This window comes from Scyliorhinus canicula, chromosome 6 (assembly GCF_902713615.1).
Source record: "Scyliorhinus canicula chromosome 6, sScyCan1.1, whole genome shotgun sequence".
In the NCBI taxonomy this organism is placed as follows: domain Eukaryota; kingdom Metazoa; phylum Chordata; class Chondrichthyes; order Carcharhiniformes; family Scyliorhinidae; genus Scyliorhinus; species Scyliorhinus canicula.
In genome coordinates, this window is record NC_052151.1 from 180,512,762 (window position 1) to 180,526,316 (window position 13,555).

General features: G+C 44.4%; 2 protein-coding genes across 6 annotated transcripts in view; one reads left to right on the forward strand and one right to left on the reverse strand.

Annotated features, from left to right (window-relative positions):
* The window catches only part of b3galnt2 (beta-1,3-N-acetylgalactosaminyltransferase 2), a 37,979-nt gene extending 31,313 nt beyond the window's left edge, over window positions 1-6,666 (forward strand). For 3 of the 5 annotated variants that reach the window (XM_038800545.1, XM_038800549.1, XM_038800546.1), the window contains 2 exons: window positions 3,822-3,878; window positions 4,729-5,264. In XM_038800545.1, coding sequence (XP_038656473.1) covers window positions 3,822-3,878; window positions 4,729-4,860 — 189 coding nt within the window. In that variant the 3' untranslated portion in view covers window positions 4,861-5,264. Of the gene's footprint in view, window positions 1-3,821; window positions 3,879-4,728 lie in introns of all 5 variants that reach the window. The other 2 variants (XM_038800547.1, XM_038800548.1) reach the window with 2 other exon arrangements.
* A 24-nt stretch (window positions 6,667-6,690) lies between these two features.
* The window catches only part of tbce (tubulin folding cofactor E), an 86,298-nt gene continuing 79,433 nt past the window's right edge, over window positions 6,691-13,555 (reverse strand). The window contains exons 15-17 of the mRNA XM_038800543.1: window positions 13,280-13,339; window positions 11,156-11,247; window positions 6,691-8,405 (exon numbers count right to left, since the gene is read on the reverse strand). Of these exons, the coding sequence (XP_038656471.1) occupies window positions 8,316-8,405; window positions 11,156-11,247; window positions 13,280-13,339 (242 nt within the window). The 3' untranslated portion in view covers window positions 6,691-8,315. The remainder of the gene's footprint in view (window positions 8,406-11,155; window positions 11,248-13,279; window positions 13,340-13,555) is intronic.

Sequence of the window (13,555 nt, forward strand, 5' to 3'; positions counted from 1 at the left end):
AAGGGAGGATCAGGTGTCATTCTACGTGGGCAACCAACTATTGTATGTTTCAGACCCGCTGGAGAGCATGGAGAGGATCATGGGCCTGTTGGGGCGTTCTCGAGATACAAGTTAAATGTAGGGTAAAGCGAAGTGTTCCCGGAAAATGAGTTGGTCGGCGAGCCAATCTAGGGGGGTTGCCATTTAAGGTGACCAGAGACAGGTTTAGATACCTGGGGATTCAGGTAGCGAGGGAATGGGCGATACTACACAAATGGAATTTAACAAACTGGTGGAAGAGGTTAGGGAGGATCTGAAGAGGCAGGACACGCTGCATTTGACTTTGGCAGGGAGGGTCCCAGTGGTGAAGATAAATATTCTGCCGAGGTTTCTGTTCATATGCCAGACACTCCGATCTTTGTACCGAAGGTCTTCTTTCGAAAACTGGGTATGATTATGTCAGACTTTGTATGGGCAGGAAAGGTGCCAAGGGTTAAAGAGGACCCTGTTACTAAGGCAGAAGGGAGGGTTGGCGTTGCCGAACCTGCTACATTATTACTGGGTGGAGAATGTAGAGAAGGTGAGGTGGTGATGAGAAGGGGTATAATGGGTTAGGATGAAGAAAGAAATCTGTAGGGGGTCCAGCTTGAGGGCTATGGTGATGGCAGCATTGCCAATGGTGCCAAGGAAACATTCAGAGAGCCCTGTGGTACAATCCAAGGTGAAGGTCTGGAACCACCTGAGGAGGCACTTTAGAATAGAGGGAATGTTAATAACGCCGTTGTGTGAAAACCACGGTTCTGAGTCGGGGGGATAGATGGCACATATAGGAAGTGGAGAGAAGTGGGGCTGGTTAAGGTGAGGGATCTGTACCTGTAAGAAGGGTTTGCCAGTATAGAGGAATTGAAGGAGACGGTCGAGCTCCCGATAGAAAGTGAAATTAGGTACCTGCAAGTAAGGGACTTCGCACGGAAGGTTTGGAAAGTTTGCCAAGCGACTGCTGCTTCCAGATGTGGAAGGGGAAGGCAAGATCGGAGACATATACGGATGGTTGGGAGAGCAGGGAGGTGAGCAGATGGTGAAGGTTAAGGAGGGGGAGCTGAGAGGGGAGATAAACTGGGGAGAATGGAGTGAGGTACTACGAAGGGTAAATGCAACCTCCTCATGTGCAAGGATGTGCTTGATATAGTTCAAGGTTGTACACAGGGTACATATGATGCGGGCAAGAATGAGTGGGTTCTTCCAGGGAGTGACAAACGAGTGTGAGAAGTGTGGGCGGGGCAGTCCGCAATGCCATCGGGGGTGGAGGCCTGGCTGGAGGACTTGTATGACTTTCTTCGGTTGGAAAAGATTGTATGAATTAAGCGGTTTAACGGAGGGCTTCAAGGTAAGGTGGGGGATAGTCGTGGTCACGTTTGAGGAGCTGTTCATCGCGGGGGGAGGGAGGAGGGGGTGAAAACAGGGAAAATTCGTACAAACTGTATAGTTTGTTGGGGCATTTGTTCCCCGAATTGCTTATGTTTTGTAACCTTTTATATACGTTTGGAATAAAATATATTTTAATACTGAACCACACTTCAAAATTCAGCAGCATTAGAACTCAAATTGACATTAGAAATTCACTAAGTACGCATGGCAGCGGGCGGGGGTGGGGAGGGTGGGAGATATGTTCCTGGAAGGGAGCTTTGCGAGTTTGAGGAGCTTGGAGGAGAAATTTGGTCTGGTAAGGGGAAATGATTTCAGGTACCTACAGTTGCGGGACTTTGTCCGTAGACAGGTCCCATCCTTCCCACGCCTCCCGCCATTGGGGATCCTAGACAGAATAGTCTCTAGGGGGGGAAGGAGGGGAGGGTAGAGTCTCTGATATTTATAAGGTGCTCATGAAGGGGGAAGGGTCCCAGACGGAGGAACTGAAACTCAAATGGGAGGAGGAGCTAGGCGGGGAAATGGAGGACGGGCTGTGGGCAGAAGCCCTGAGTAGGTTGAATTCGACCGCAACATGTGCCAGGCTCGGCCTGATTCAATTTAAGGTCGTTCACTGGGCCCACATGGCGGTGGCTCGGATGAGCAAATTCTTTGGGGTAGAGGACAAATGCGCTAGGTGCGCAGGAGGACCAGCGAACCACGTACACATGTTTTGGGCATGCCCGAGGCTTAGGGGGTACTGGAAGGGATTCGCGGGGATCATGTCCTGGGTGCTAAAAACAAGGGTGGCGATGGGTCCAGGGGTGGCAATATTTGGGGTTTCAGAAGACCCGGGAGTCCAGGGTGAGAAAGAGGCCGATGTTTTGGCCTTTGCTTCCCTGATAGCCCGGCGACGAATATTATTGGCATGGAGGGACTCAAAGCCCCCGAAGACTGAGTTGTGGCTTTCGGACATGTCGAGTTTTCTGGGTATGGAAAAGATTAAGTTCGCCTTGAGGGGATCTGTACTGGGGTTCGCCCGAAGGTGGCAACCATTCATTGACTTCTTTGCGGGAGAGTGAGCGTCAGCAGGGGGGGGGGGGGGGGGGGGAGGTTAGAGTAGGGTAGGAGGGATAAACTGGCGGGTAGTGCCGATGGGAGAGGAGCGGGCTTGTGCAGTATGTTACGATTAAAGTATTGAATGTACGTGGATGTTTGCACAATTTTGCCTTCTTTCTGTTGATGTCTGTAACTGTTTACAATGCCGCAAAACTACCTCACTAAAATTGTTTGTTAAAAAAAAAAGAAATTCACTAAGTAACAACATTTTACTGTCACAGAAAGTATAATAATCAATGGTGCTAAAATAATGAGGAAAGGAAATTGAACTGAGCGAATGAAACCTGATTGTTTTAATAGTATAGGACAAATTTTAGAAGTCCCCAGCATAGTATATAAGAATGGGCAACATCCCTTATCTTACTATTGCAGACCTACATCCTAAAGGAAAATTGTTCCTTACTCCAGTTTTTTGCAACAATTAGTTATTTGGTTGCTATGTTCTTTTTTTTTTAAATTTAGATTACCCAATTATTTTTTCCAATTAAGGGGCAATTTAGCGTGGCCAATCCACCTACTCTGCACATTTTTGGGTTGTGGGGGCGAAACCCACGCAGACACGGGGAGAATGTGCAAACTCCACACAGACAGTGACCCAGAGCCGGGATCGAACCTGGGACCTCAGCGCCGTGAGGCGGTTGTGCTAACCACTTGGCCACCGTGCTGCCCTGGTTGCTATGTTCTGGCAATCTCTGTATGTTGGCATTTCTAGCAAGGCCAGCATTTATGTCTATTCCAGTTACCCTTGAAAAGTATTGAGCTTTGTTGAACTGCTGCATCTGTGTGATGGAAGTGCGCTGTTAGGTTGGGCGTTCCAGGATTTTGAGCCAGCAGTGATGGAGGAATGGCTATATATTTCTAAATGAAGATGAGGTGCGAGTTGGAGGCAATAGTATCTGAGACACGTTCTACCCTCCTTTTTTTTAATAAATTTAGATTAGCCAATTATTTTTTCCAATTAAGGGGAAATTTAACATGGCCAATCCACCTACTCTGCACATTTTTGGGTTGTGGGGGCGAAACCCACGCAGACACGGGGAGAACGTGCAAACTCCACACGGACAGTGACCCAGAGCCGGAATCGAACCTGGGACCTCAGCGCCGTGAGGCTACCCTCCTCCTTCTTGGAATATCTCAAAGTTGCATTATTTTTAGAATAATAATCTCCAATGTTTGCATCTTATTGATACTGTTCCAAACTATTTAGAGGCTGAATTGCTAAAGGAAAGTAATTTATAATGGGTAATTCACATTACAGCCAAATACATGTCAAAAGTGTGGTTGTGAGAATAATGTGCTAATCTGTATTGTGACTCCAGGGTGAAGATGTCAGCATGGGCATTTGGATGGCTGCCGTTGGACCTCAGCGGCATCAGGTGACCAAATTACATTCAACATTTCCGATGTTGTTTTCTTTGAGATTTTAAGTTTGATTAATTGTACAAGTTTAATACATTTCCAAAAGAGGTTAACCCTGCTGCCTCACAGCACTGGGAACCTGGGTTTGATTCCAGCTTTGGATGACAGTGTGGAGTTTGTATATTTTCCCCGTGTCTGCGTGGGTTTCCTCTGGGTGCTCTGATTTCCTTCCACAGTCCAGAGATGTGCAGTTTAGATGGATTGGCCATGATAAATTGTCCCATAGTGTCCAACGGTTAAGTGGAGCTACGGGGATAGAGCGATGGAGTGGGCCTCGGTAGGGTGCTCTTTCAGAGGATCGGTGCAGACTCAAAGGGCCGAATGACCTCCTTCTGTACTCTAATGATTCTATATGACTTAGGCATCTGAAACTGATTTTCACAATAATTATCACGGAGCTATTTAGCAATCAATTGTTCATTGTATTGAAGCTGGCCATTGAGCCCAACTAGTCTATGTCGGTTTATTTACTCCATGTAACTCTCCTCCCAACCCTCTATCTCAACCTATCAGTACAACTTTCTATTCTTCCTCATCTGGCTTCTCCTTAAATGCATCTTGTGCTCTTTGCCTCAACTACTCCAGTGGTAGTGAGTTTCACATTATAACCACTCTGGATAAGGGTCCTGATATCCTTATTGTATTTATTGTGACAATCTTATTTATGGCCCAAGTTAGACCCCACACAAATATATTTTTCTCATAAGAACCTTTACCTCCTGCTGTTCCCGGTAACTTACCTTCTCATTGAATGTATTGTATGCAATTGTAGCTTGTACTAAAATGTCAATTTTCTTTGCTGACAAGGACCCTCGCTGGCTGTGTGAAAAGAAGTGTCTCCCCGGTGCTCTCTCATCCCCCCAATACTCTCCAGGGGAATTGCTCGAGTTGTGGAAGAATAAGGAAGAGTGTGGAAATCCCTGTATCTGCCAAAAGTGAGGATCACCAGTCAATTCTCAGCAAGGCAGGACAAATATCAAAGATCTTTGGGCTCGGTACTCGAGGTTTTTTGTGTACATGGTCTTTTGCTTCTCCTGTACAACTATGGTCTATCTTTTATCAAAGGTTGATGAATTAGTGTTGACAGACCAGATAGCGGTTGCAATGAAATGACTGTGGTCATAAAGGACCTACCTATAAGCTTCCAGCTCCTCTTGGCCCTATGGCCTTATACCTGTTACTGAGCTTACACCATTCAGGTTGGTTTTCAGCTATCACTGCTCCACCAGTGTCATTGGCTGCACACAACTTTCCCATGTGCAAAGGTCACTTTAATTATCAAACAAATGTTAGCAAATCTTCCTATTTTTGTATTTATAAGAATAAAAGTACTCTGGATCCTTTTCTGTCTTCCCAGCCCCACCATACCTTGTCAAGAATCAAGAAAGGAAACAAACTTTGGGAGGAGATTAATAAAGAAACAAGGGTAGAGGGGTGGAAAATGTGATTGTATGTACTCCAACTGGCAGAGCATAAGAAGTGGTGTTCCCTAGGAATCTCAACTTTCTACCCCATTTACCAATCACTTAAATAAAGGGGGAATTGTATATCCACGTTTGCTGACGTTAGGTGGCACGATAGGTAATGTAGACAGGAGCAGAAAGTTGCAAAGGGACAGGAGTTGGAAAAACTACAGGAGATGGGAGCTCAATGTGGGCAAGTGTTGAAAAGGGCAAACAGGATCTGAGGATATGCGATTCAAACATAACTCCCAGGCTCACTCAGGGTAGTGCCAGGCACCAAGTTGAAGGGCAATTGAGATTAGGGTAGCTAACTGAGATGTTTACATGGAGCAGGAGCAGTTCAGTGATTTTGTTGAAATACCTAAAACCTTCTCAGGAAATAGTGAAGTTTAATATTAACATTATTTTAAAATTTAGAGTACCCAATTATTTTTTTCCCAATTAAGGGGTAATTTAGTGTGGCCAATCCAACCTAACCTGTACATCTTTGGGTTGTGGGGGGGTGAGACCTATGCAGACATGGGGAGAACGTGCAAACTCAACACAGTGATCCAGGGCCGGGATGGAATCTGGGTCTTCAGCGCGGTGAGGCAGCAGTGCTAACAACTACACTGCCCAAAGTTTAATATTAACATAAGCTGATAAGAGAGGAGGAATTTAAGCTTAGCAAGTGCCTACATAATTACCTTTATGCAATGAGGGTGGTGAACATGTGCAACTCCTAACAGTTGGTGTTGGGGTGGCAGGGTAAGTGCCAAGTTTTCTTTTGGTAACCAGGATCAAGTGAATTTGTATGTGGTTCAACGGTTTTTGCAGCTCAGAAAGTCCAGACAAGGAATTGAACGTGTTGTGATTTGTCTGCCCAAGTACAAATTCTTGGCTGGGTCTTATGCTCAGGCCCAGCTTAAGATAACCCAGACATTGGAAAGGAACATCCATTCATTCGAACTGAATGTTGTCAGCTGCTGATTAGACAGACTGCTGTACTTCTGGTTGCATTCAAAATACCTTAATATTCATAAACTTTAGCTCTTTCCATAAGAGGTGATATCCTTTACTTGCCCTGTGAAAGTGATGGCATTGACCAGACTTGCTATTGATTCATTTCCTTACAGACAAAGGCCAATCACATTACTGTTTCGTATGAGTATGAGCAATCACAATATGCACAAGGGCAATTTCATAACTATCCATTTTGTTGTACCACACAAGTTAAACACTTAGTAAAACTCGTCCTTGGACCTTGTGAAAGAACCATGTTATTAAAGTTTGTTTTAGTTCAGCTAATGAGGAAGGAAAGCACGACTGCAGCAAAAACCTTTTTATTATAGATTGAGAGGAATGGAAATAGGTTTCCCTCATACAGATATTTACCAATGTCAAATGTAATTCAAACTCGTTTAACCCACCACATACAACATTCTAAAGGGGTATGAGTCTCTCTGGAAAATTCTGGAAGCACACAAAGCTTTAAAGGAGAGTAATATTCTATACATTTTGAGATGTGATGAACCCTAGTGGATGATAAAATAAAACTGGCAGAGTTTGTGAAGAAAGGAAGCAAATTAATGTTTCTGATCTAATCCTGACCTACCTTGGAGTTATGGCAACACTTTAAGGCTATAGGCTAGCTTCAAAAGCAATAGGGTAGGGAATCAAATTTTTACAGCATCTTGCAGCATATGTTCAAGTGAGGGGCGTCACTATGCCCCAAGATGAAAATGTTTTCTCAGATTTAACTGCATAGCTCTTAGGGGAATTGTGAACCTTTGGAGAGATCAGGCTCTGGTGACGCATTCAACACTGAAATGTTCTAGGGGCAGGAGGCACTCTTAACAGCTCAAAATTCCAACAGCCTCTCAATTGTTAGCTGTACCACAGTCTCATTCAAGGATAAGAGTGGATGGTGTGGTGATATCAGAAATACAGATATATAGACGTTAAAAAACATTTCAGAACATGTCAAAACTATATGATAAATGCAATGCAAAAGTTACATTTCACAAACTCAATTGTTATTCCTATCAGCTTCCTAAACAGCTGGAACTTTCTGATGGTGCTATACTGAAATTCATTTTACACAGGATTTACAACTATCTCTCCCCAGTAATATGTAGAACATTATTCTCCTTCTCAAGCATTGTCATACCCTCATCAAACTCCCATTTCTCTGCTGCACACACTATAGCTGGGACTGCTTTCAGCATGAGCCCACTCCACAGCCACCACCAATACAGTTTGATGACCACAGGTTCACATTATAGGGGACAGGAACATGTGTTTAGACAAGAATCATCCAAACTCATCTGTAGAAGATACGTGAACTTAAAATGCTTGTTAAGTCTCTGAATCAGAATCCAATGCAGTAACATTAAGGCCAAATGCCCAGAACTACCAAAAGACACTTAACACGAAACCTTTCAGATCACTTCAAATGATAGTGGTTCAGACCATTATTGTACAACGAGTAAACATTGTTTGAGAAGAGACTAACCACTCAATATTTGCATTAGGATTTCAGTAACCATTTGGTGCCATTGCTAAACAGAACATGTTCATTTTAGAACTATGTTATAAACTGCATTTTAGGCCTGTTTATTATGTAAAGGAACTTCAGTTTTTTTACCAAAACAATCAAGTACAAAGCTGAGAGTTTTGACACGGGTGCAAATTATAATGTGAACTTTTTAATATCCACATCACACTCTAGCTTCGAAACTGGCACAAAAATAAATCACTGTTCATCAACAGGTAACTAGCCTGCATTGTTTTAAGTACAGATGTAAATAAGTACGTCCTCCAAAGCTGCACGTACCATACGAGATTACATGCATCTTCGATAGAGTGCTGGGGTGATGCTGAAAAGTATCTTCTCTCAAGGCTCGGAGTATGGTTCTTTTTCTTTATATATAATATGCTGGTCACATGCAGCTACCACCGCACTAATATACAGTCTCCACTCTCTATTGAGTAGTATGATAGCGGCTTCAGGTCATTATCCATATCTATTTCCATGTCCATCTAAGAAAAAATATAAAAAGATCAGTTCTACTGTACAGGAATTATTTAGAGCATCCATTTAAAGGATGGACAGCAAATTGCTCTCAGAGTAGTTTCTCATTCAGAATTTAGTTTGTTACTTCAACAATAGTTAATTGCTGTACCATTATAAATATTTATAATGCTCGATAGGTAAGTGTAAATAATATTTGATGTCACTACAAGGTGTTGCTTAAGTTTTGCTCCTTGCTGAATGAGGCACACTCAAGCAATCTTGTTTCTGGTTCAGTAATTGGCTGCTACTGTCTGCATTCTAACACAATGGGTGTCTTCTGCCCAATGTTTATCAAATCACCAGTTTCCCCCAACTCATTCTCTACCAACTTCACCTGCTAGTACCTTGCAGAGAGTAAGGCTAGGTGATAGTTTGTCAGTGCAACAACAGTCTCTATTTCATCGAAACATGGAAAATAGGAGCAGGAAAAGGCTATTCTGCCTCTTGAGTCAGCTCCGCCATTCCATTTGATCACAACTGATCCTCTATCTCAACGCCATAAACCCGCTCTCTCCCCATACCGTTTGACCCTCTTTAGTGTTTAGAAATCTATCAATTTCCTTCTTTGTGGTGCAGTGGTTAGCACTGAGACTGCGGCGCTGAGGTCCCAGGTTCGATCCCGTCCCTGGGTCACTGTCTGTGTGGAGTTTGCACATTCTCCCCATGTCTGCGTGGGTTTCACCCCATAACCCAAAGATGTGCAGGATAGGTGGATTGGCCACGCTAAATTGCCCCTAAATTAGAAAAAAAAATTGGGTACTCTAAATTAATTTTTTTTTTAAATTTCCTTCTTTGAAATATTCAGTGATTGGCCTCCACACCTTCACAATGAACTCACTCTAAGTCACAGCATGGGGCTATGGGAGTTATGGTCTAGATTGTACAGGGTGAAAGTGGACAATCGCAAATTCAAAGCAAGACAAAATTGAGTGATGTGTGATGGTGCCGCCCAGTTCACTCCTGAAAATAATTCTCTTTTAAAAAGAGTATCCAATTATTTTTTTCCAATTAAGGGGCAATTTAGCTAGGCCAATTCACCTGCCCTGCACATAGAACAGTACAGCACAGAACAGGCCCTTCGGCCCTCGATGTTGTGCCGAGCAATGATCACAGGAGAATGTGCAAACTTCACACGGACAGTGACCCGGGCTGTGAAGCAGCAATGCTAACCACTGCGTCACCTTGCCGCCCATGCCCAGTTCGCTCCTGCCAGATTTTTCACTACCTCCGAATTTTACTCCCCGAGTTTCCACTCACTTGCAATCATGTAATCTGGATTTGGAAGATTTTGAAAAGACGCAACTGCCCTACTCGTGACATAAAGTCTCAGTTTGTAGCACTGTACCATTTTCCTCACATTTCAAACAATTATTATATTCCACATTACTTTTTCCTTTGTCAACTTTTCTCCAGTCCCTTGCAAGGGTATGGAATCTTTGCAGCAGTACAGTCAGTCCTGAGGGGGGAGGAGGCCGGGAGGGCATTCAAGCAGACGCTATTTGCCAATGTCAGCACTAAGTGAATGGAGGCAGGATCTATTCCTCACTTCCTTCCATACCTGCGTGGCTGAGATCACCCGGCACATCCCAGGGGTCAAATACTCATACTCTTCAATGGCTCAGTAACTAAAGGTGTGACGTCACTCTTTGGAGGCAATTTTTTGTTACATAGCTTACTCCACAGAGGAACTTTAACTACAAGTTTCATTGCAAATCTGATTTAAGATATTTTCGCTTCAGACTTCAAACAAACCCTTCCTTACTAGGACTAAAGATTTTAGACAGACAGAGATACACTGGGCCTCTATGGGCTGTTAGGATGTATTCAATGCAGTCCAATACAGGTCAAGAAAAGTTCAAATTGCTATCATGTCCTTTACTATTATCTCACAAATCTTTAAGTGAGATGTTTTGGTGGCACTATTATGTCAACTGCCTGCAGTTAAAGGATTTTAGCGTCCCTTCAGCGGTCCTTGTCCTCACTGTCAATTTTCCACGAGAATAGATTATATTTTGCACCTCGGTAAACAGGATTCATAGAATTTACAGTACAGGAGGCCATTCGGCCCATCGAGTCTGCACTGGCTCTTGGAAAGAGCACCCTATCCCCATAACCCAGTAACCCCACCCAACACGAAGGGCAATTTTGGACACAAAGGGCAATTTATCATGGCCAATCCACCTAACCTGCACATCTTTGGACTGTGGGAGGAAACCGGAGCACCCGGAGGAAACCCACGCACACACGGGGAGAATGTGCAGACTCCGCACAGACAGTGACCCAAGCCGGGAATCGAACCTGGGACCCTGGCGCTGTGAAGTAATTGTGCTAACCACAATGCTATCGTGCCGATTGTTGCAATATAATGTTGAATGAAAAGGAAATTAAATCTTTAATTGTGCTGCCTCTGTCATTTTGTCAGAGGAGTCCTTCCCCTTATTAATAATTATAATAGCTTATTGTAACAAGTAGGTTTCAATGGAGTTACTGTGAAAAGCCCCTAGTCGCCACATTTCGGCACCTGGTACAGGAATTGAACCCGCGTTGCTGGCATTGTTCTGCATTACAAGCCAACTGTTTAGCCCACTGTGCTAACCCAGCCCCTTCCTGTTCCCATGCATGTGTATGTCTGCACCAACTCCTTTGCAAATCTCATACTATCATGGATAAAAGAACCAAGTGAAATTTGCTGACACTTTAATATGGAATGCCTCACCTTTGAGCTGATGTATGTTAATTTTAGTTCAGCACCTGGGACTTTGAGCAATCGATGAAGCAGCCCTCTCACTTTCTGAATGATCATGGAATCTACAATAGTTAATAGAACACAAGCTTCTGTTTGTTAACAAGAGGTTTCAAGACTTGCAGTCAACATCTTACATTTATACAACACTTTTAATGTAGTAAAATATCCCAAAGCGCTTCACAGGATCACAATCAGGTGAATTTTGATACAAAGAAATATTAGGACAAAATTTGGCCAAAGAAGTAGATTTTTAGGAGCATATTAAAGGAGGGAGGATGAAATGAAATGAAAATCGCTTATTGTCACGAGTAGGCTTCAATGAAGTTACTGTGAAAAGCCCCTAGTCGCCACATTCCGGCGCCTGTCCGGGGAGGCTGGTACGGGAATCGAACCGTGCTGCTGGCCTGCTTGTTCTGCTTTAAAAGCCAGCGATTTAGCTCAGTGAGCTAAACCAGGATAGGTTAAGAAGTAAATGCCAGAGCTTTGGACCGTAAACCAGTGGTGAGCAACCTGTGGCCCAGAGGCCACATGTGGCCCATCTGCGTTCTGAATGCAGCCTGCAGACATTCTGTTGATCATTGCCCACGTGCAGGGTTGCCACCTTCCACTGATTTCCGTCCCCATAGTTTTTTTACGACCAGACTGAAGTCATATAAACGCAAAGCAAGGACAGGGAAGAGAGATGCATGCTGGAGGGCCACTCATGCGGCTCACTCACTAGTCTAGGTTGCCCCTTACTGCCGTAAACAACTGAAAGCACCCCTGCTGGAACCATTAAAAAAGAGAATGTGTTAGAGGGTAACTGGAGCAATGCAGATATCAGCAAGAGAAGCCTGTAGGGCCGAAGGAGGTTATAGAGAGAGAGGGAGGCTTATAGAATTAGAGGTTATAGAGAGAGAGGGAGGATTGTAAGGCTGGAGGTTATAGAGAGGGAGGATTGTAAGGCTGGAGGTTACAGAGAAATGGAGTCTTGCAGAGCTGGAGGAGGTTACAGAGAGAGGATAGGTTGTAGGTTTGAAGGAGATTAGAGAGAGAGGTAGGGCTGGAGGTTACAGAGCGATGGAGGCTTTACAGAGAGGGAGGGTTGTAGGGCCTAGTGAGGTTACAAAGAGAGGGATGGTTGGAGGGGATGGAGGAGATTACAGAGAGACGGAGGGTTGTAGAAGCTGAAGGAGGTCATAGAGAGATGGAGGGTTGCAGCGGCTGGAGGAGGTTACAGCGAGCTGGAGGGGTGTAGGGGCTGGAGGAGGTTACAGAGATGGAGGGTTGTAGGGCCTGGTGAGGTTACAGACAGAGGGACGGTTGTAGGACTGAAGGAGTTTACAGAGAGAGATAGGGGGTTGTAGGAACTGGAAGCGGTTACGGAGATAATAATCTTTATTATTGTCACTTGTGGGCTTACATTAACACTGTAATGAAATTACTGTGAAAAGCCCCTAGTTGCCACACTCTGGTGCCTGTTTGGGTTCACAGAGGAAGATTTCAGAATGTCCAATTCACTAACAAGCACGTCTTTCGGGACATGGAGGAAACCGGAGCACCCGGAGGAAACCCATGCAGAGACGGGGAGAACGTTCAAACTGCGCATAGACAGTTACCCAAGACGGAATTGAACCAGGGACCCTGGCGCTGTGAAGCAACAGTGCTACCCAATTTGGAGATTCCAGAGAGAGGGAAGGCTGTAGGATTGGAGGAGGTTCCAGAGAGAGGGAGGGTTATAAGGGCTGGAGGAGGTTTCAGAGAGAGGGAAGGTGATAGGGCATGGGCTGCACGAGGGGGAAGTTGTAGGGCTGGAGGAGGCACAAAGAGAGGAAGAGCCTTGGCCTGAAGGAGGTCATTGAGATGGGGAGGGTTGTAGGGGCCGGCAGGAGTTACAGAACGAATGAGGGCTGTCGTACTGGGGAGAATTACAGTGAGGGCTGAAGGCGATGGAGGAGATAACAGTGATAGGGAGGGTTGTAGGGCTAGTAGTGGTTACAGAGAAGGAGGTAAAGAGATTGGATATGAGAGGGTTTTATGTTGCCATAAAACATACTAAGTGTCTTCCTCCAACTCTGTAATGTGGGCAATGTATATTAGAAATCAATTTCTTACCTGGCAGTTTCTTCTCTAAGAGTTTATGGTCTGGGATGTCTGGGCACCTAATGGTCAAATCTGTTGAGGCAGATTAATAAACAATTTTCTTGAATCTACATATAAACAGAAGCATAAATTAGAAGCATTTGGCCCCTACCGTTTGATACGATTGTGGCTGATCTGGTTGTGGCCTCCACCTTCCTGTCTCCCCCCAATATAACCTTTGACTCTCTCGTCAATCAAGAATTTATCTAACCCCGTCTTACAAATGCTCAGTGACCCAGCCTCTACTGC